The 24,597-nt window shown below is 40.5% G+C and overlaps 1 protein-coding gene across 9 annotated transcripts in view; it reads right to left on the bottom strand.

Moving 5' to 3' along the window:
- The window catches only part of dlgap2a (discs, large (Drosophila) homolog-associated protein 2a), a 141,141-nt gene that overhangs the window by 44,151 nt on the left and 72,393 nt on the right, over positions 1-24,597 (bottom strand). For all 9 annotated transcript variants that reach the window (XM_078796027.1, XM_058090760.2, XM_058090758.2 and 6 more), the window contains one exon: positions 1,607-2,751. In XM_078796027.1, coding sequence (XP_078652153.1) covers positions 1,607-2,751 — 1,145 coding nt within the window. The remainder of the gene's footprint in view (positions 1-1,606; positions 2,752-24,597) is intronic.

The following is a 24,597-nucleotide window of genomic DNA, read 5'->3' as shown; positions in this document are numbered from 1 at the left end:
CTTCCCATCTTTTCCAAGCATCTTGCAGAATTCCCCTGCAAGGGTGGGTAGAGATGTCACACCGCATGGATTGGATTGATAAAGCAGGGCTATATATAGTCCTGCGGCAGGAAGCAGGAGTGGATATTTTTAGAAATGTTTATGGTGCTGCACATTAGACTCTACCTGAGTTCGGTGACCAAAAAGTAGGAAAGGGTAAGATTCACTGCAGGCGACTGCACTTGACTTGATGAAAGTAGTGTCTACTCACTTCCAAAATACTACTGAAAACATTTTATGCATCAGCAAGCATAAAGTGAATGTTATTTTGTAGCTCCACTGGTCAATTTGAGAGATGTATTAGCTTACAGTTTCCAGCGGACTCTAATCCATACACTAATCCAATGTGCTGACATGTTCATTTTATTTTGGCTGCAGGCGGTGCGTACATGATCCTGTCTGATGTCATATTGTTGTAAACTCAACAGCAGTGTTATTGAGTCTGTATGAAAGCCCTGTGGGGCTAACAATTTATAATCTATTTATTATCTTCTTTTTGGAACATATAAACAAAATGATTCTGTCAAATATGCTGACTGATTGGCAATACGAGATGTGAGTAAACTGCGAATTAACACCAACATCTTCTAAAAGGTCATACATGCACAAAAGCTTAGGGCAAATTTTGATACAATATCAAACGGCAGAAGACAAAACAACCAAGAAATCAACAACAGCCCCTTATGCCAATTTGCAGTTCTTTTTACTGTCCATTTTACGGTCCCTGCCTGCATAATGTCTTCCCCTAACTACTAACTAACATCTTGGGCAGCATCCTCCTCCCATGCTGAAACAAAAACAACCATGTCAACATAGCATTTGAAGAACACTCGTCATCATAAATAAATTGAAATATGCATCATTAGTGTAGGGCTGCACGGCGGGCCGAGTGGTTAGCTTGCAGGCCTCACAGCTAGGAGACCTTCAGTTCAATCCCACCCTCGGCCGGCAACCAGTCCAGGGTGTAGCCCGCCTCTCACCCAAAGACAGCTGGGTTCCAGCATGCCTGCGACCCAAGCCACTATTTCAGTTTTTCTACAATATTATAAACTAGTCAGTTTGCCCTGTATTGTATCGTTCCAGCTACACGGCGGTCGAGTGGTTAGCGCCCAGACCTCACAGGAGACCCGAGTTCAATCCCACCCTCGGCCATCTCTGTGTGGAGTTTGCATGTTCTCCCCATGCATGCGTGGGTTTTCTCCTCCCACATTCCAAAAACATGCTAGGTTAATTGGCGACTTCAAATTGTCTATAGGTATGAATGTGAGTGTGAATGGTTGTTTGTCTATATGTGCCCTGTGATTGGCTGGCGACCAGTCCAGGGTGTACCCCGCCTCTCGCCTGAAGACAGCTGGGATAGGCTCCAGCACCCCAGTGACCCTCGTGAGGATAAGCGCTAGAACATGAATGAATGAATCATTAGTGTATGTGATCGGTATCGTTATCGGCTGATTTCGGTTCTGGATGACCGGAACGCTGATCGGAGCATCTGCACTTTTAAATTAAGCCATTTCATCCAAGAACTAAATGGCCAGTATCTCATGAATCAAGAGACCAAGGAACTCACCTGTAGATAGTGACACGGCCTGAGGTTGGGCTTGAGGTCTGTTGGTGTCATTGGTTTCTCCAGATTGAGCGAAGACTTCCTGTAAGCCTCCTTCGCTTGGCTGACTGTTAACGTGGACCAGGAGCTCCTCTTCATGAACTTCCCCTCGGGTGCCATGCCTATGCTCTCACACGCTGAACACTTGACATCATTGTTACTTTTGGAAGTCTTTAGTGATAGGTCTCCTGCCAGGTGGCTGTGCATTGAGTCAGGGTAGCAGTGAGTGATTTGGTCCACGGGGTGTCGGGACATGACACTTGGTGGCCGATATGTGCTGTCGCTATCTAAGTTGTCGTCTGAGCTCCACCAACCTCCCGATCGTTGTCTCCCGCTCCCGTCACCTTTGCGATCTTTACTCTTACTGCGCTTGCTGTGTTTGTGGTGGCCTTGATGGTGGTGATGATGATACGAGCCGTCCCGGTGTGAGTCGTTTTTGTTGCCGTTCATCTTGGATGAACCTTCAAGAGAATGTGACTTTGTGAAGAGCTTCTGTACCGAGTGCACTAAGTGACGTATCCGTCCGGGGCTTTCGTTGCGTTGTTCTGTAGTTGTGGTTGTAGTGGATGTACGTTGGTATTGTAACGTGTGGAAGCCATCCCGGTGCAGCGGCATCTGCTTCTCAAATTGATCTAGAAGATTTGCCGGGATTCGGTTCATTTTACTGCTACCACCATGTGATGATGAGCCGCAATCATCCCGGGAATCCCTGCCACAAGAAGTGTTGCCCCCGCTGTCCCGCGAAGCACTTCCATAGTGCATGCGTGGAAAAGTGCTACATGCGACAGAGTGGTCCGTGGGCGCCATGGACACTGGTATGACCATGCACTCAGAGTGGATGGAGCTCCGTGGTGAAAAACGGTGACGACCTTCCAGGGGACAGCTTTCAGTCGGGCTGAGGAGGTAGGATGGGGGCCGTGAATCTCCATGGTGAAGATGATGCTCCAAGGAATGGTCAACATCTACGTAGCCACAGGTGTGGGCTGAAGTGGGAGAGGTGAGCTGGAGGTGGGTGGGGCGGCCACCGGAGAGACCCTTCATGTTTTTGGGTGGAGGGGAGTAGCTTTCCTCATCGAAGTACGGTGTGGTCGACCATGAATACTGCTGGTCTGAAATGAGCGTGAAAGAAATACTATTAGATCACAAGACATTTTGTTCCATGGTCAAGATAATTCATACTATTCAAATAAAAATGGATTCATGATTCTAGTTCTTTGGAATCCTCTGGAATTACTTTTGGAGAGGGACAATGCATGCTGATAACGCACAAAGTTGCGAGCAACAAGCTGAAAAACATTGGTCCACAAAACAAGCAAACGTAGATGAAAGAGAACAAGAGGAGCTGGTGTCAATATGTATCATAAGTAAACATTTCACGATAATAAGCTCAGCTCCAATAAAACAGCCAAGTGGCTTTTGAATGTACAAACAAGAATTTGAATTGTAAAAGTTGCAAATACACAATGTGAACAAGGTTCATCCAATGGGATACAACTCCAGTTTTGTAATAGCATTCACCAAAATCCTTTCTACCCTTATACTGCTTTTTTATTGTCAAGATGTGTCTGCTAAAAGGAGAGGACAACAAAGACAGATATAAAAAAAGAGAAGGTTGGATCCTGCATGGCCATTTATCCAATGCAAAGTGAAATAACAGCCTATCAGTGTGTGGTTCTGGTGTGATCCATCAAAGCGCAGAGAAGAGTCTGAGAGACATATTGCGTGACAGACATCCTTAGGATTGGGTCACCAAATGTGCCCCAATTGTCCTGAATGGATGACCGTTATGAACAAAGGCTCCATCACTTTACCATTTTAATTAGTCTATGTAAGAAAACTATGGAGTTTATTACAGGGGCGACCAACAATATTGGCTGATTTCCGTAAAAAACATATGATCAGTGTATACTGATAAATTATCCTATATGTCTGCGGTGTCACTCGTATGGCGCTTGACACAGGCGCCAGCGTGTTTGATCACTCTCTTAACAAACCTATTACATCTTTGTTTACACGGTTTGCCTGTCTGTGATTGGCTGTACTTTACATTGGGAGCAGCCAGCTCGCTAGTTAGTGTTGTACACCTAGCTTCTGGTTTTTGGACTGCAAATGTGATTTTTTTTTTTTTAAACGGTTAGTTTGGAGCTTGTTTTGGCCCCACGAGAAAGCCAGATATACACAGTACCACGATATCACATTCATGGGGTACAAACGAACTTTTTAGAGTGCAACTGAACAACTTTACTGTCTTGTTCTAATTGTACTAATTATGTCTTGTCCTAGGCTGCATGACGAACGAGTGGTTAGCACGCAGGCCTCACAGCTAGGAGACCCGAGTTCAATTCCACCCTCGGCCATCTCTGTGTGGAGTTTGCATGTTCTCCCCGTGCATACGTGGGTTTTCTCCGGGTACTCCGGTTTCCTCCCACCTTCCAAAAACATGCTAGGTTAATTGACGACTCCAAATTGTCCATAGGTATGAATGTGAGTGTGAATGGTTGTTTGTCTATATGTGCCCTGTGATTGGCTGGCGACCAGTCCAGGGTGTACCCCGCCTCTCGCCCGAAGACAGCTGGGATAGACTCCAGCACCACCCACGACCCTTGTGAGGATAGGCGGTAGAAAACAAATGAATGAATGAATGTCTTGTCCTCAAAACACTGTATGTGTGGTTGCTGAGTGAATATAAACACATAGTGTGTCCAGTGTTATGATGGTGATACTATCGCATGTGTCTCCCATCACGCCAGTTTATTCTGAGGACGTTATGCCTCGATGTAATGACAAATGACCACAAAACGGCCAACTTCTATTATAATGCTTTCCTCTTTAATAAAATATTCTCTTTGTATTTGGTTGAATTCGGCTTACATTGTTAAAAATAAGCATAACATGACTGTACTTGTATTCACCAGAGAGTATTACAATTCTTATGTTGAGTGTGATGCTAAAAATGCAAACCTCCTATACAAATATAATGCCAACTTGATACCGATGTGAAACACCAGAACTTAAATGACTGTAGCGAGAGAAGACCAATGAGATCCCTGCTCTGTAACAACTTTTGTTGCTTCAAGATACAACTGTGGTTACTCTGAGTTGTAATTTGATTCTATTCTTCTTTGATTCAAAGGTTATCAACCCAACCCGCAAGCTCCTGTAAAGAGTTGCAGTGTGAAATAAAACTCGAGAAAATCCACTGGAGTTGAGTTGAAAACACGTCCTCTAACATCTTCTCAGCCTTTTCAAGTGCGGGATGGCTTATGTTGACACAATGCAATAAGGAAAATGACTATATTATGAGGAGATTACATTGATCTTTTGCTTAGATAAGACTCTCAGTCAAAGTGGATTATAGATCCAGATATATACAGTATAAACTATCACAATTAAAAATGCACTGGATTTTCGTTGCCTGGTTTTGCGTGAACAGCCCAATAGTGTAGTGGAGATCTGCCTCCAGGTTAAACTTGTATCTCAAACTGTGCAGACACTTAAAATCTCCCAGCCAGTTGTAGGATTTATTGGTACAATATACGTGATGAACATCTCATTATTCAACTGTAAGGATTTTTGTTGGGGCGAGTAGATCGTTAATGGGTGTTTTATAATCAAGCTTGACTCCTAAAAGTAAAAATCATTGAAATATAAGGTTGAAATGATGACACCGAGCCCCTACATTCAACATTGTCCTCACTCTACTGTGATTTAGGGTGAATGTTCATTTTCATCTTTCAAAGTGGATCATATTTATTCCTTTGCCAAACTTATTTTTAATGAGGGCTAAGATCTCAACCCCTGAGGTGCAGCCGTGCTCTGCTGTCGTTCTCCATCTGTTGAGATGAAAACAAATTCTTGTTGTTTACCAGGCTTACACGAGGAAATCCACTTGGCCGTCTGATGTAAAATTAATCTCGGCTACTCTAAGCATGCACGGGGGGGAAGTAGATAAGACGTTTTCCCTGAAGAGGAAGTGCTTTCTACAGGCTATATGAAAATGCTTATCAAAGATGTTATACAGCAACTGAGCTACATTGCTAAACTTGCCGTATTCCACTTGCCGGTACTTGCAGCAGAAGGATGATAGTTGATTATGGACAGATGTTATACTGCATTCTTTCCCAACTTTTGATGTCTTTCCCGTGACTCTTGACTCTCCTAGGTACACCAGAGAGCTGTGCTGAATAAATTATCCCCGAGCAGAGTTGTGGCATTTCCTAAGATTATACCACAGATGACAGACTAATCCTCCCTGTGTCTCTCTTTCTGCACTACATCTCTCCCTCTGCAGAATTTCGCTGTTTGAAAGTTTAGCTAAAGGAGAAAAAGGGTAAATGCATTATGCAAACATGATTGCATAATAGTTTGAAAATAGAGCGGAACCCCTGTTTTTGTCATTAATCCATTCCTATAGGTCAGACGAAAACCAAAACATCCATCTATCCATTTTCTATGCCGCTTAGGTAGGGCTGCGGTATGGAAACCGAGTCAATTTTGAAGCAAATCTTAGTTTGTTAGACTTAACTTTAATGAGTAGACAGTTACAGCTATATACTGTACTTTAACTTTATTTAATTTATTTACTTGAACTTTTTTCACTTGAACTTTATTGTAAAGTTCAGCAGCGGGTACAGTCATCATTACAGAACTGCCCCTGCTCACTTTCTGTTATGTGTCACACTTAAAACATTCCCCCTGCAACATGTGTTGACCAGGAACATTTACAATACAGATGCTACCTTCTTACTCATTGAATTCAATAGTTTTTTGCAGTCGTATTTAATAAAAAAAAAACTATACTATAGCATCCATCTAATATACAGTGCTCCTGAATGTCTCATCAGTGTTTGCTTGGCTACTGTTACATCCCGTAGTGTGTGGGATACTTTTGTGTGTTTCCACTCACGTGACACACCTGGAAGGTGCATTCCAGTTTTGTTGGGTTTGTTTTCTGTTGCTCCTAGAATTAAATACTCCTTTTTTTGCACCTTTGTTATGCCCCACTTTTGGGCGTACACCCCTAGACTCCTTTGGGAGGTAACAGTGACACTGTTTATTAGGAGGAATTGAGCAAATAAAGGACACATATTCCTGGATGGAATCTGTCCATAGTGTTTCAACTCTGAAAGAACCACTATCAATTCTTCAGACTACCACTGCACATAGAAGCTTTGTTCGGGCACTCGCACACTATTTTGTTAGGCCGCACAATAACCGAGAATGTACAAAAACCAAGACATAGCAATGATTTTAGTTGAAACCTGAATCCTCCAAAAACCGAGGTTCCATTGGATTATAATTCAGCGTTTTTATGAGGCAGAAAGCAGCTGTCTGTGATAATAGCTTTGCAAACAGAGAGACAAGTGTGTGACATCTGTGGATGGGATGGGGGTGGGGGTGGGGGGGGCTTTCTGTGTCTATGAGGATACAAGCCCCACTTGCCACCCCATTATTGGCTTTCCTGCAAAGGTGACAATTGCATCCATGGGTGGAGGGTGTCTTTTGTGAGTGGGTGACAATGAAATACACACCTACTGTACTTTTACGACATAGTGATACTTTTAAGGCCTGTTTTTTGTTTCATTAGAAATTATTAGAAAATTATAAATTATTTAGATAACAAATTTTAAAATAAGACTGCATGCTATGAATATAGAAATTAATTAATTACTAAATTAGAAATTTTATTGTACATTAGAAACAGAAAATAAATCCTCTCAAAGAGTGTATGTTCTTGAAAAAGAACACCTTGACAACATGACTTATTGAGGGATAAAAGTGAATGAGGCTCATTTGTTAAGATTAGGTTTGGTGTCGCTGCACGGCCCACGTGTACATAAAGGTTGTTTTGCTGCCCTTAACACATTAGCATTTAAATAGCATTATAGCTGAACCGACTATGACCTGCAGCTCCTGCAGCTCCCACTCCTCCACCGGCTCAAACTCCAACTGGACTTCAAGTCAAGGTTTAAAGGTAATAAAGTGTAATAGGGTGAAAATATACACTTTGCAGTGGTTAGCTTTTGAACATGTAGTGAGGGGTGCGTTTATGAGAGAAATTTACAGAGAAAGTAAGTTTTACATTGGATCTAATTTCAAGCTAATGCTAATATGCTAACATGACAAGGTAGAGTCTCAACAATCAGTCTTGACAACAACCTGGCAAAAACTGTGTGTAAAAGGACACAAAAAACTCACAATCACATCCATTTATGGCCTATAAAACATTTCATTGTGTAGTAAGCAAGCTCACACTGAAATGTAATTTGCCAAGTTGAGGTTCAGGTCCAGGCAGCTGTAGGACAGTCATTCTAAACAGTTCTTTTTAACAGACCAAAGTTAGCTAGTCACTGCAAAAGATTTTCAACACATCAGCAAAACAAAACAAAAAAAACAAACAAATTTGGAATGTCTTTTGATTTTTACAAGAAACCAGACCAACACAGGTGAGTACGGTAACTTGTTTGCTTTGTAACTTTTTGCACCTTTTGTTGTCAACCTGAAGTATTGAAAATATATATGGTCAGTCTGAAATGTTGTACGCTGACTATTTTTATATTTATGGGAGTATGAGATTCTATCATGTGTACACTGCAATAAATTATATCGAATCATTCTGTTTTTAAAATATATCGTATTTGAATCATATTGGAATGGTTTATGTTACAATAAATCCAAAATGTATTTTTCATAGTTTTTAATAGAATTTTTGTCATTAAAAACACATTTTGCACAGCTTTGAAATTTTACGTGTATTTTAGGAACAGATCTGATAATAATAATAATAATAATAATAATAATAATAATAATAATAATAATAATAATAATAATAATAATACATTTTATTTCAAAGTGCCTTTCAGGACACCCAAGGTCGCTGTACAGAAGATATAAAAACACAAATATAAAATACAAGATAAAAGAGAACAAACGATGAATAAGAACATACAATAAATAAATAAGGGGGGGGGGGACAATGTGATGCAGTTAGAGGGAGTAAGCTAGTTTGAACGGATGAGTTTTGAGTTTGGATTTGAAGATGGGAAGGGTGGCAGAGTTACGGAGGTCAAGTGGCAATGAGTTCCAGGGTTTGGGAGCAGCAGAGAGGAAAAGGAGAGCGTTACAGTAGTCGAGGCGATAATGATTTTTAAAAATGAACATCAGGCAAATTTGACCAATATATATTCAACATAGACAAAATTCAACAAATTTGGATGTTTATAAACACAGGCAATAGATTGTTGGTTGCCGACAAGGCACTACTGATTCCGATAAAACTGTTGCGGTGGCCATTGCACTGGTGCTAATCTCTGATTGGTCCAACGACCGTATCTCATGAAGCATATCAGTTTAAAGATAGATTACATTGGTGTGTTCACACTTGTCCGACTGTTTTACAAGGTTATGGTCTGCTTTCAAAGTTGAAATTCTGTACTCCACTCACTCAATGAAAGTCACAGTTACATGTAAAATACATACATATTAATCACAACAGTGCCTTGACCCCCTTGCACCCTGTCAAGTCGTTCTGGCAGCATCTCTTCCAGCTGCCCTCAGTAAAGTCACACATTTTCTGAGCAAAGCAAATCGATAGAGAAGCGTACTTATCAATCTCCTCAAAGGTTAAATGCTCTCTGTCCAGAATTTTGGCCTTTGTTTAGAAACCCGTAGGAAGGAGAATTGTGTGCTCAACCCTCAGGGCAAATCAGCCATGGCCTGAGTCATTAGGTTTGAGAGGAAGCCAAGGCAAAAAGTGTCAAAAGAGCAATCTGTCAGCTCGGCAAGCCTTGTAATAGTCACCATCGTGCTTTTGATCAAAATAAGTCAGTGGCTTATGGCTTTGGCACATATCCTGCTCGCTTGTCCATCTCAGTGACAGGACAGCATGATTCATGCATACATTTAAACTGTGACAACTGTGAGCTAAAAATGAAGCCGCAGTACTGCAAGATGAAACTGCATTTTTTTTTTCTGAGAGCAAGGCAACTGTCGCTTCATATAGACACTCTGTCTCTGAGATAACATAAAAGAGTCTGTTTCATTAGTGTTTGCTGAGTCAGCAGGCTTTCAAATAAACTGGCTAATTAAATTTGGTAACTGGTTATTAAAAAGTAATGTTGTCCACAAATAGAATAAAGGCCACATAATGAAGACTGTATATGTAAGCAATGTGTGTTATTTTTAAAACACGCTTTTGCTCTACTAAAGATTTGATCGTATACAAACATTCAAACATGATCCGAGGATCTACTAACACGATGCAGTAAGGATTGTGTCTGTCAAATGAGCAAAATAGCAGTGGCAAAAACATGCAGAATATATGCAGATGATCAAAATGCACAAAATACTGGGAGGCGCAGATGCAAATGTAATAATTTAGTACCTGCAATGTGATTTACCAAACTGAAACCTGTTTGCGGTTTGTGTTTTTGTGCCTTTTTTAAGCATGTTTGGAAGGCAGGTGCAAATTGCCACATAGTAAAATGTTACCTATATGTGTGTGTGTGTGTAGTATTTATAAGTTTTATGATGGAATAAGTAGACGCTGCAAAGATATCTCATGTAGAAAATTATTTAGAAATGTGAATAAGCTGAAGGTCAAACAGCGTCCTGAGATCAATTTAGTTTGTGTTTTAGAGGTCGCTGCATAGTTCCTTTGTGAGACTTTCTTTTTTGCAAAGACATATCTACATATATAATGAAATAATAACATCAAAGATCCAGAATAATATTTAACACAAATAGTACTTTGTACTATCTAATACATATGGAACAGTAAGATGAAATATTAAAATAGGGAAGTCAGGATTAATAATTCACATTTTTGACGGGTGTGCATCCTTGCCACGTTCCAGTGTAGCCTCAGGCACGACCTGTTGAGTAGTGCACTGCATGTGGTGCAGCTGTGTGGATGTGAGACGTCACCCGCTTCTCAGCCAAGCATTACTATCTCTCTCCCACCTGGCTGAAGGTTTGCATGCAAGAACAAAGGGATGGATTAGAGCAAGGGGGGAGGGGGGCTACAGAAGCGAGTGGATAGATTGGTTTATGAGCCTGTGAACAACACTTATTATTCAGGGATGCCGGTTTGTTTGTGTGTACAATAATCCCTCATTTATAGCGGTTAATTGATTCCAGACCCGACCACGATGAGGGAATTTCCACACAGTAGGATTTTTTAAATATTCAATTTACAATTTTTTAAAAATGGAATATTTTCATAGGTAAAGCATATAAAAACTGTTTATGACCTTCATTATTAAAGTCATCTAGACATTAAATAACACCCCTATAGTCACTTACACTTATAATACCCGACATAGTAGACATAATAAGAGAAAATATATATTTGAGATAAATAAGACATAACAGAGACGCACACATTAGCATTATGCTGCAATGTCGCTATTTGTGCCTAAGGAGACACTTGTGAGGCACTTCCACTTTTCTGACCTATAAATGTGGTTAGAATGTTAGAATTCTCGTGTTAAACGATGCCAAAGTTTCAGATAATGAGGTTATCGCATTTGGAAGTGAGCCTTTGGGAGGTATTTGAGAGGTATCAGAGAGGTTTTTCTATCACTGGCTCACTATGACATCACAAGGAGCTCTATTACTGCCCTCCCCACAGCTATGTTTGGCTCTGTCTATGGTTGTTAGCTATGGCTCTCGGGAAATCTGTCTATGAGGCAAGCTCAGGCAGAAGTGGTTGGAGTTTAAGAATCCCAGCAAGAGAAAAATATTTTCATATTTTCACATGTGGACATTTCATGTACATAAGTAAGTTTAACCACTCATCCGTCCAAAGTGCTGTTTCACAGTTGAACACCGTGGAAGCAATATTAGCGCCCTGTCCCGTCAGAAAGTAAATGACAGTTTTCTTCTTGAACACACAACGAACAGAGTTGCTGGCGAGCAGCGAGAAGCTGCAGTATTTAGCTGCAGAGAGATTTCAGTGACCTGATAAGTAGAAGCTGCTGAATGCTCGAATACTTATCATGAGCCTGTTAATGATGGAGCACGTTATCTGTGCTATGCTCAGCGCTCCTCATCCCTTCAACTCTCTGTCAATCAAAACAGGAACAAGTGGTAGGTAGGTGTCAGAAAGAAATCAGGATCAGCATTTGTTGTTTCTCCAGAAATAACAACACTTAGGTTGCCCTTTGTGTAATACTTGAACAATCAATATTAATCTTTAAAAAATGTTTCTCTTATACGCTTTTGTGGTAATTACACCTGGGGCAGCACTGGTTAGTTCTGTTGCTGCACAGTCAAGTTTTCAGTCTAGGTTTCAGCTCTAGTTATTCAAATATGCATATATGGTTGATTAAGGACTGTCTATGGGTGTGAATGTGAATGGTTGTCTGTCCGCCCGTCACACCCGACACGTATCGCGGTGCATCCGCCATACTCACTGGATATGTCACTCCTTGAGCATGTTTGGGAAGCTTTGGATCACCTTTTATGGTTTAGGCAAATAATGTGAGGTTAAAGTGGACATTTTGGAGTGGCCTTTCTTTGTGATAATAGAAATTGTTTCTAGGTGATTCTAGGTTTCTAACTTTTAATGGTATGCAAAATCATCATCACAATATAAACAATGTTGCCCCACTTCCAGTTCCAAAAATGCACGTAGAGTCCACTTTACCCAGGAGTTTGTGAGGTATGTTTCTTGCAGACTTGCATGTACGTAGATGAAAAATGATAAATACAATGCAGCCAGCTGTAGTCTAGTCGCAAATTATGCTGAATATGGAAATCTGCCACAGGAAAAGCCCTGTGTGAGAGAAGACGAGGTTGCGTCTTACATAACGGCCAGGACTGCATTTTCCGACAAACTTGTTAGTTGCCTCAGAACAGTTTCTTGTTGCTGTAGCAACACATACTGAAGTTCTTTTGCAGCCACTATGGAGTTCAGCGAGTAATAAGAACTACAGTTGTTACTTACATCAGAGTAACAACTGCATGCCTGATTCAGTCTATGAGTCCACAAAGACCTAAACACTACAGATCGTCGGAGCATGTTGGAATTTACAATGTCCAGTCAGAGGAAGACGGCTGAAGTCTTTTACCCTCTAATATAATTCACCCCCCCCAGCCACTATGCAGAGGGCAACCAAAATTACTTTTGGGAGATGAAGTGATACGGACAGTCCACTTCAGATCCTTGTCTTGTACGCGGCTCCTCTATAGTCAGCCATAACAATACAAGTCAATTAGCATGTTAAAAGACTTGCAGTGATGTTAATCAGGAAATAATCTGGAAATCAGGAATATTCAGTGCAAAGGGGGCATGAGAGGCTGGAAATGAATACTAATAGACTTGCTATGCAAAGGGTTTTTAATGTAATAATGATCACATTCACTGTGTCTAATTTACAACATAGACGTCACCCCATTAATTTGCATGGAGATATTCAAAAACAACACAGTCACCCGCTCTTTAACACATTCTGATTTGGAGTGAGGAAGGTTGCATGTCACTCCAGGGAACGGAGGTGAACCTGGACGATTCTGACTGTAAAATGCAATTAGTTTAAGTGCCTGTCCCAGTGTTTTACTGGCCTGATTTCGCAGCAGGGAAATGAATGAAGCGCTATTGACAATGCCCTGGGTGGGCTCTAAATACAGCATATAATAAATATTTAGCAGCGAATGCCTGAGAAGCCAAGAAGCACATATCACCCTTCTACAGATGTACTAATAAGTGATGTGCGGCTTTCATATGCAATTATTATAAGACTGCATTCACTTCGTCAACTTTATTGGTCTTTTTTTAAAGGTATTTTTCTGATTTATGAGCACATCTACCTTGCAAGGTTTGCATATTCTCTTAAGATAAGAATACCATTAAACCATAAACAATTGTGTGACCAACATGCTAACCACCACACCGTGCAGCATAATGATTATTATTATTAGACAAGGTGTGTATTATGTAAAAATAACAAAGGCTGTTAATGGGAGTACTGAAAGGTTGCAACAGTGATCTTGTCAGACGACCATGTGACACAGTCATAGTGAAATGTAGTGGAAATAAGCACATTGATGCTGACTTGACAGTCAACATCTGTACCAAAGCACCCTTCTGGGAGCAGGCACACTTTCATGTGCTTCCCCAGGCAGTTACTAAAAGCACATGATTCTAGTAGTAATTCAATGCAGAGAGCAGACTGATTTAGTTTCCCTCTCAGATCCACAACACAAGCAGCTGTAATGGGATTGCTATGAGATGTGGAAAACACGACTATGGACTTTCACAAGGACTGGACTGGATTTTAGCAGCTGCTGTTTCACACTAAAACGTGTAACAGGGAGAAAGAATGAATAAAAAAAAACAACATCTTGAGGTGCACTAACTCTGACAGCAACACATGACAATGATTGGTAACAGGCCAAACTGCAGCCTCTGCTTGTCTACCAGGCTCCAGTAAGGTGAACAGTACGCACAAATATATATTTATATGCGTGGAAGAATCTGTGTGCTGTCAGATGGAGGCACGGAGGAAAGAGAGTGGGTGAAGCATGGGTCACTAAACCGGTGGACAGAGTTTGACAGGGGAGAGACATCAGGTGCTAAACAAGACTAAAATGTAGTTGGGCTTAGGCATATTTTCCATCCTTCCATCAATGGAAGTAGTCAGATTAAAATTCTTTGACAAAAAAAATTCTTTTTGAACTTAAATAGGTCAGTATCACTCTCTACAAAGGCTGATGATGACAAAAGACAATGTACCAGTGATTCATGATTCATTACCACTTTACCTCTAAAAATCCTCCACAAAATAAAAGCACAGAGTGCAACGTACATTTCACAAAAAAATTACTTGATTGTTCCTCCTGCACGGCGACCGACGCACGCAGACCACACAGCTACAAGACCCGGGTTCGAGACCACCCTCAGCCATCTCTGTGTGGAGTTTGCATGTGTGGCTTTTCTCCGGGTACTCCGGTTTCCTCCCACATTCCAAAAACATGCTAGGTAAATTGTCCATGAATGTGAGTGTGAAAGCTTGTTTGTCTATATGTGCCCTGTGATTGGCTGGCAACCAGTTCAGGGTGTACCCCGCCTCTCACCCAAAGACAGCTGGGATAGGCTCCAGCACCCCAGCAATGTGAGGATAAGCGGTAGAAAATGAATGAATGCTCCTCCTACAGTTATTAATTAATTCAATACCAAAGACGTTTTTATATATTTTTATAAACGCGAAGGTTCAATCCAAAAGACCTTTATGTTTGCATTAAGCACCAAACATTTGATCTAAAAACATATTGGCAATCAAATCACAAGGTTGGTATCGTAGATTGGATAAGCAGGGAGGAAGTCTCATTAATATGATTGGCTGGTAAATACCTTTAATAGAGCCAATCAGATTTCCTCTTGAATATTTATGAGAGCATGCCAACTGTGCATCAAATGTACCCTTTGCACTTCATCAAGTGCTGTATAATGAAATAGAACATTAAAGAAAGTGTTTTAAAATCTAGAATAACAACCCACACTTCATCTTAATATTTGGCTCAGGGTATACAAAGTGTAAAAATGATCGATCCCTTCGTACCTCAAGCCCCCCCATCAAGAGTCTCTTCGGTGGTTCTCTTGATCATGTGCTTCCATCCTTGAGCCGCAGGTTGCTCAATAAGGATTGAGAGCATCACAGGTAAGATGAAAGCGTTAGTCATTACCAGGGGCCACATGCAATGCACTGGAATGTGTGACAGTCGCCAGCTGTGTCCCATTTAAAAAAAAATGTTTTTCCAAACTGTGTGTCTAATCTGATAAGCAAATGCAGCAGTTACTCTCTGACACTCACTGTTAAGCGTATACATGCACCATGTTTATACAGCCCTAGACCACAATATTCTATGTGCTTTAAAAAATCAATTAAAATCATCCAAAATGTACATTCCGGATGTCTTATTCAGTAAAAAAAAACCCTGTAAAATTAAATTTCAAAGTGCTCCTAAAAAGGGGGACACAATAAGTACATATAAAAGATTGTATGACACTTCTACGGACAAGACAATGATTCCAGGTGGACAGTTATATCCGTAAAATAGTGTTTGTGTATCAAATATCCAGACAATTTTTTTCCATCTCAATGTGCCCACCCCTGACTTTTCAGTTGATGAAACCCAAGGTATAGATTCATAAGACAAAAAAACACTTTTGTACTGGAGCATTTTATTTATTTATTATTACCAAACAAGCCCTCTGGGCTTCCTGATTTTTGAATGACACCGGCTGCTTGTTGAGAAGAATATGTGCTTTCATGTAATGAAATGTTAACCGAACGCTCCACTTAAACAATAAAAATACAATAAAATACACTGTGATCAAAAAATTTTCCTGGTGCATGATGGCGCACCCTATGCAGTGGTAATTTCGAGTAGCGTCCAAGCTCGCCATCTCCGACCTGGTCTCTTCTTGGCATAGGCGAAGCGCACTGTGCAGTGGTAAATTGACTGACAAGCGCACAGTGAACACATGTCACCAAAACCTGATAAGCAGGTTTTTCAGAGTGTCAGGCACATTTCAATGCAATAAACAATCACAGCAACCACTCTTTAATGTAACCGTCTGAACCAGCATGTACATTTTTGTAGTAATTGTCTCATCACATCTAATATCAGATCAAAGACGTCTCACCTAATGAGAACTCAACCTTAAGGCAGCTAAAAGTATGATGACAACTAATGAGTTCACATTTCTCAGCCAACCACAAACAGCCACGGCATCCGATATGGAGGATACATTCAACTCATGATGATCTCATCTCTTCTCATTCAAAGAGAAAAAGAAGAATGAAAAATAGCATGAAAAGAGAATGAAAAATAATGTGAACCACAGTTGTGCATGATGTCGGCAATTTTACCAGACTTTCATTCGGCAAGCATCTCTGCATATATTCTGCTTTTTTGCTGGCTTTTTGGCAACACTAATTCAAAGGGCAGCCACATAGCAGGGATTACGTCACATAAAGCACAGTGCCCTTATGCCACTCGATTTAATGGCCCAATGAAACACAATGAACCAGGACATTTTCATCACTTTCAACAAAAAAACTGAACAGGACGAACAGGGCAGGACGTTGAAAGCAGGAAAAGTGTTGGGAGACACATGAGAATAAGTATAGATAATTTATTTGGATGAACTTGATTCACTAATAACGTAACACGCAGTAACATGTTGTATCATATGACAAGTTGAAACTCAGCATCTCAGCAAATCAGACAACATCCTCCTACAGCAATATTGACCTCAAGGCTATTGTGTGCCTTTAATTAGGCAAGTGTATGTGTGATTCTCAGCATTAAACTGTTTGGCTGTTTTCAAATGCACAACAAAAGGCAGGACTGAAATCAATTAAAGTGCCTGTGATATCGCTCTCACCCTCATTTCCATATCCAACAAGGTGAGACGCAGAGGGTAACTACAGCATCACCGCTGCGTCCAGATTAGCCTCAAATGTTTGTCCTTGAGGCCTGAGATTTTGGTATTCATTACGTATAGGCAGACACAATAAATGGCTACACCTGCAACAGTAACTTCACCATGAGCGTTTGGGTTATGTATTTGATTCTTTTCTCATTATGTGCTGACGTGATTCGAATTATTTAAACAGATGCAGGCTTATGTGATCGTACTTGTGAATGACATTGCATGTGTTTCTGGTCATTTACGGCTCAAGAGGGAACACTCTAAGAACAGGGGAAGGAAATGTTAACCAAAGACAAAAGCAATGCATGTGGCGAGGCATGGCTTAAATGGATTGCTGTTGTTTTGATTGAATTTCACCAAAATTTGAGCAAGAGATGATCGATGTTAAGTTAACGCAATCATAATAACATAATAATCATAAGAATAACACAGGATACTGTTACATCGCAGACCAAGGGTCTCAAACATGTTATTTCATCACTAATATGTGAAATAAAAAGGAATGTGGAAATTATGTGCAAATTACACATTTCCCAGTATGCTTTGCTATAGTTAAAATGATCGCTTTTCACTGTGTTCTGCCTTTTAAGATGTTGATTTGTACAGACAGGGTGTAATCGTTAAAATTCTCTAGTTTTAGTCACGTACAGTTAAATTATTTTGATTTTTGGTCTGAATCTGGCATCTTATTAATGCATCATCTTATTGATAATTAATATTATCGCCCCGTGTATAGTATTCTACCGACAATATAACATCGTGAGGCTGTAGCCAGCTTTTCAGCCAGAAAGAACACCCTGACAAGCGCTCTTTAAATCGCCCCCATAATTTAGTAATTAGTAATGCATCATCAGTATATGGTACTAACCTCATCTCATTTGCAAAAAAGTATCGAGTGCAAGGTGAAACTCATGAAATCCCTGTTGTGGTGTAAAATGACTTCCTTACACCGTCGTTACTGCCACCACCAGGAGTTTATACATTCAGGAAATTGAAGAACATTATGCTCTGAAACCAATCTATAGCCTAAACCTTTATCTATAATTGTCAATTGACATCTCACTGAATGGCAACATATGACTAATGAAGCACAGCGAGGTATTCATTTGCTGCAATACATCTACAATGTTGGCCCTCGCAAAGCCAAATTGAATCATCCAAAAACAGTTCTCAGGGTTTTAGAACATTGCAGCACAAACAAAAGCCACATTCATGAATTAAAATGTATAAAGTTTTGTGATGATTGATGGAAAATGAGGAGGACAGCCTATGTTTTGACCCATAGCTGTAGACCTCCTGGCCGAATGGTGCTAATGTAGGCAACAAGGTGTAGATTCAGGATGGTAGGCATCCCTCATTCACAGCTCCACATTGTGTCACAGTTACCCCCAGTGACCCCCATTGAGGATGGCGCATGGATTAATATATCCTAAGGTCCACATCAGACGTATTCACAGCCCTTGAAGAAATGAGGGGGGGGGGGGGTGTTTTGGGTCAGGACACCGTACACACAATTAACCCAAGTGGTATTTTGGCAATCATCTGTTAGATGATTGGATGAAAGGGGTCAGCTATTGTGTCTTGAAGTTGGTTTGTCACAGGAAGTGCTTTGATTGAACAGTCATGGCTGATGAAAGAGTCAATTTCAGTTATCATATCAAGAAAAGCAAAACGGAAGCTGTCAAAGTGCTTTGAGATATTTTACATAACTTGACATAGGCTAAAACAGGGTTCAAACAGCACACACATGCTAAACACATCCATCCATCCATTTTCTATGCCGCTTATCCTCACGAGGGAGGGGGTATGCTGGAGCGTATGGGGGTACACCATTATAAAACCTCGTGACAGCCTGCTGACAGTAACCGGCTAACATGATTACATAACTTTTAATGCCACAAGAAGCAGTTTTGTTAGCAATAATGAAAATGTTGTTTTTTTCCAGGATCAATTTCCTAAAGTCTTACTTTCGGTCCTCTGAGCATGTGTTTTATAGGTGGCTACAAAGTCTTAGTCAGGCTAAAGGCAATGGATTTTTGGGGCCGATGGGAAATGAGTCTGACCCACTCAATTCAGTTTGTGTTCACTTGATTTGCACCGACGTTAATAGCTAATAGAGCTGTGAATAGAGCAGTTACATTACAGCGGCGTTCACTCCCAACATATTAGTCGTGGAGTTCCATCATAGAAATTTGTTTGCAGAAAAAAACTAATTATTAGGATTAATTATTTTAATTACATGCAACCTGAAAGACAGGGATTTGCAACATATTCTAAAAATCTTGTCTTTTTTTGCATCAAATGAGCAAAATATCACAATAAACCAGGGCTGTCCTAACTTTGTCTACTGATGGACAATATATATATTTCAAGAAAAAACAAGTGAAAAAGCTTACTAATAGTATGAACTTTTTTTCTTAAAAAAAACCCCAAAATATTTGTTTTATGTTCTTCTTAAATAATCTTTGTAAATGTTATTTTGGTAGTATTTTGACTAATTCCCTTTTCATAACATTTTTCCCAACCTAATTTTCCAGAACTTACACTTTTTTTCTCATATTATGACTTTTTAAAAATAATGTTGTTTTTCTTTAATATTTAAATATTTTTCCTTGTAAATTTTCTTGTGAGTTTTCTTGTTAAATTATTAGGTTTGCCACAAGATCATCGTGTCATGTGACAAGATTACTCCTTCAGAAAAAAATCTTGTGTGCACTAGGCCTGGGACGATAATAAATAAATACATAAATTAGTCGCACAATAAATGAAAATGAACCTGAGAATTTTTCCGGCCTTAATACATTGCCATGTGCATGTTCATAGAACAACGGCATGAACAACGGCATGAACGGTGTGAGCCGTTCTGTCAGTCATACACTGTGGGTGGAAGTGTTTGGAAAACACACAGTACACATTTTGAAACCCCTGCATTAAAGAGGTGGCTGCTAAACATGCTCATTTCAATATTAGCATGTTTAACTTGCTGGTGGAAAATGATAACATTTTGCAAATATTTGCCCAATCCAAGTATTAGTATTAGTATTAGTCAGCTAAAACATGTGGTTAATGTGTTGGTTAATGAGTGAATACTGTTGTACTGAATAATGGCGACATTGCACTTGTCTCTCTTGTCATGTTGGGTCAATGACTTCGGCCGTGTCAACCACTCCCGACCTTATCTCTGTGACCTAAATTCGATGCATGGGTATAAGATCTAAATGGTGCACTACAGTGAATCCAGTCTTAAGGACCATGCCCGAGTAAATTCTTGTTTCACAAACCGCATGTCAGAATAATGTCAAATGTCAATGACATCATCGCGGTGGCATTGCTCATGAGTCGGAACATGATGTGCAAATCCAAACGGGTAGAAATAGGAGCTCATGATTCATCGAAGCAATGACCTGGCAGCAACCATCAGCCATTCACATTCCCAATCCACTTTTCGGAGATCTTCTTAGTCTATATGTACATAGTGCTTGTGATTCAGAGGTGAGCCAGTGTATTATCTCACATTACCGGTCACTCATTCTGCTTGGATAACAAAGCAATGAATCTGCAGAGCCACCATGAATGGAAGTTGCATTAAAATTGTGAATATAGGATGGCAATACTAATCATAGTAGTACAGGGTGCTACCCGATAACCCATGGCTGGCTAAAACTCACCTCTGAACCCTCAATGTCACTTCATTTCCTCCATGTGCAACACACTCGGGCACATGTTTTATTCATTCATTCATTCATTCTCTATCGCTTATCCTCACAAGGGGGTGCTGGAGCCTATCCCAGCTGTCTTTGGGCGAGAAGCGAGATACACCCTGGACTGGTCGCCATCCAATCACAGGGCACATATAGACAAACAACCATGCACACTCACATTCATACCTATGGGCAATTTGGAGTCGCCAATTAACCTAGCATGTTTTCTTGGCCAAGAGTGGAATTGAACCCTGGTCTCCTAGCTGTGAGGTCTGCACACTAACCACCACAGTTGTATTCATTTCTTAAATGGCTTATTTTCTCTGATTGTATCTACTATTTTGAGTAATATGAATGTAAAGGTGTATGGTGAATATGGGTGTTATTTTTATCCAGAGGGCTCTAATATTGTTAAAAGAGCATACCATAAATGTAAACATATCATGAACAGATAGAAGGAATTCTTCTTTGCAGAAATTAATTTATGGAAAATAAATTATGTAAATTTATGGAAATAATTCCTTGGTAAGGTCTAGATACACAGGGTCCATATAACCCGATGATGTGGTTCTGATGGCTTCATTCAGCTTTCACCTTCACCAATATTTGGATTGCAGCCTCCAGGAAGAGCATCATGCCCGAGTTGGCGGGGTATCTTTTGGGTTTTGTTCACAAGATGCTGTACGATATTGATGATGCTGACCATGAAAAACCTAAATCTGGATTTCTCATACAGATCAATAGAATTCACTCTACATATGAATTGTATGTGTGATTTGAGAACTAAACAGATACATTTTGGTATAAAAAGTAACATATGCTTTTCAGGACTCAATTCATCATTGTGTATTAGACGATTCCGGGCAGTATAAGCAACAGTCTATGTTTGATATTCCAAATGTGAGAAGAAGAACGATGAGAAAGATGCGAGACGGAAAACACAAGCTCATTAGGACTCCTATTAAAGATAATTTTCCCACCTGATCTGAAATGTTAATGGTCAATTAGAGGTGACTCAGAACCTTCACCCTTTGTTCCATTTTCACCGTGTTTGAAATAAAGCTTTTTTTTATCGGCCATTATACTTCCATCAGAGCGAGTTTTCTTTGTATAAATCTGTCATGCTGTTCAGTCGACTCAAATGAAAATGATAAATGAACAGAATTGAGCCTATTCTACGATTGGTGGGCGACAGACACCAGGCACTTCAGTACTTAGACTACTGGCGTCCGTATGACTGATTCATGGATGTCGGAACGCATTGGCTGTTTGAGCTCTCATCACACTCCGGGGCATTGGATTCAGATTCCGAGGATTCAGAAGTTGGTTTACTGTACCCTTGGAGACCTGAGAGGAAGCTGCAGCACCAAAGACTTTGGTGGTGCAGCTTGAAGGGCAGAGGCTGCAGCTTAATAGAATTGAAAGATGGATGTTACAGCTCAGATGATTTTGGAAGGGGACAGTCATGCCTGGAGACATTGGGCATACTCCCACTGGGTCAGATGTACCATGCTGAAGCATGATTACCTCTCACATGCCTCTATCCTGCTAGCTGGTACAACTCACTCCCGCTTACATCTGGCAACATGTGTTACAATCAGGAATGTGGGATATTATCGGCTGATATACAAATGAGATATTTCTGTCAATAATGATATCAGTGCTAGCTCTGTATGTAAAAACCCATGCAAGCATGAGGAAAACATGCAAACTCCAAGCCGGGAATCAAACACAGAACCTGCTGACTTTGAAGCAGACAAGGTAACTACATTTATACCATGCTGGTCATCTTCCATCCGTCCATTTTCTATGATGCTTATCCTCACAAGGGTCATGGGTATGCTGGAGCCTATGCCAGCTGTCTTTGGGTGAGAGGCGAGGTACGCCCTGGACTGGTCGCCAGCCAATCACAGGGCACATATAGACAAACAACCATTCACACTCACATTCATACCTATGGACAATTTGGAGTCGCCAATTAACCTAGCATGTTTTTGGAATGTGGGACCGGAATACCCGGAGAAAAATGCAAACTCCACAGAGAGATGCCCAAGCGCAGAACCAAACCCCAGAACCAAACCCCAGTCTTCCCAAGTTAACTTCATTCATTCATTCATTTTCTACCGCTTTTTCCTCACAAGGGTCGCGGGGGGTGCTGGAGCCGATCCCAGCTGTCTTTGGGCGAGAGGCAGGGTACACCCTGGACAATCACAGGGCACATATAGACAAACAACCATTCACACTCACATTCATACCTATGGACAATTTGGACTTAGCATGTTTTTGGAATGTGGGAGGAAACCGGAGTACCCGGAGAAAACCCACGCATGCACGGGGAGAACATGCAAACTCCACACAGAGATGGCCAAGGGTGGAATTGAACCCTGGTCTCCTAGCTGTGAGGTCTGCGCGCTAACCACTCGACCGCCATGCTACCCCCAAGTTAACTTAATTCTTGTAATATTATGACGTTATTCCCTTATAATTAAAACAATGTTCTGACAGTCTAAACACAGTACTGTACACCCACCGATGGAAACTAAAATGGCAAAATAGCCTCAGCCATTTGTGCTTTTAGAATTAATATTTGTGCTATTTTACTTTTTGAGCTATAAGATATAATTTTATAGAATCTGAATTTACCCAGCCCCCCCATTTGCTCCAATTTAAACCCAAACAATCTGTCATTTACGCTGGCAAAAAAAGCCCCATCATACAGACACTGATACAGCACTATTACTAACCTGACTGCAGAACTGTCACTGTAACATTGGACTAAGCCACTTCATAAAAACAGGTGAAGCGGAACATTACTCATGGAACCTCCTGTGTCGAGGGGGGGGGGGGGCACACATCTCTTTGTTTAAGTGTCCCAGAACGGAGACAAGCCAACCCCGGAATCCATCTGCATTAAGCAATGTTACAAATTGCTTTGTTAAAAATAATTTGCAAGTCACTTGCCAAAATAGGGTATGTTGATTATGATATGCAAATTGTCAACCCTGCAGCAGAGTGTGAAAGCAGAGTTATTATATTTCAATCTCTAAAAGTAAAAAAAAAAAAATCCACACTGTCTTGCTGTACTCACACTGAAGCTTGATGAGACGTAATAGCGGAGCTCTCTGTCATAACTTCTCCCCTTACAGCTTCTGGCCTCATTATTTTGCCTAGTACATTTTTATTTATTTTTATGTCACATACTGTGCCGGAGGGCTCTCTTTGAGGCATTAAAAACGGATTTTCAAAAATGTACTGAAGGGTGGGAGTGTAAAAATATCAAGGTGAGGGAGGGTTCGGGAAAGACAATGCAGGCTTCAGAAAGCTGAGGGAGCAATTCTGGTTACTTGATGATGAGCTCAAAAGATTGCTTTGCCACTGCACTTTTTCTTCCACCTGCTAACGGGGGGAAAAAATAGCTTGCAGTTTTAATTGCATGCATCCTTAATCCCACTTTACTGGGCAGCTGCAGGCAATCTTAAAATGTCATATTTGCTTCAAACTTCCTCTCTCTCTCTCTTTCTCTGAAGACAAGAGTGACTAGTAGCCTACTATATAATAACTTAATTGTGTGACGTAAAAGGAAGAAAAAAAGTGCATAATGCACAACATCAGCAGTCCCCTCACATATACCAGCAAAGCTATGCTGGACATCAAAGCTAGCGGTCTGGCTAGCCCAGAGGTAGGGAACCTATGGCTCGGGAGCCAGGTATGGCTCTTTTGATGACTGTATCTGGCTCTCAAGCATTTCTTACCACAATAAAAATGTATTTTTGCTAACATTTCAAAGTAAACCATCACAGAAATGACTGTTA

The sequence above is a fragment of the Doryrhamphus excisus genome, linkage group LG14 (assembly GCF_037039965.1).
Source record: "Doryrhamphus excisus strain RoL-2023G ecotype Guam linkage group LG14, RoL_Dexc_Guam_v1.1, whole genome shotgun sequence".
NCBI lineage: Eukaryota > Metazoa > Chordata > Actinopteri > Syngnathiformes > Syngnathidae > Doryrhamphus > Doryrhamphus excisus.
Note: the sequence above shows the minus strand (reverse complement) of the source record. Positions and strands in the feature narration are given on the sequence as shown.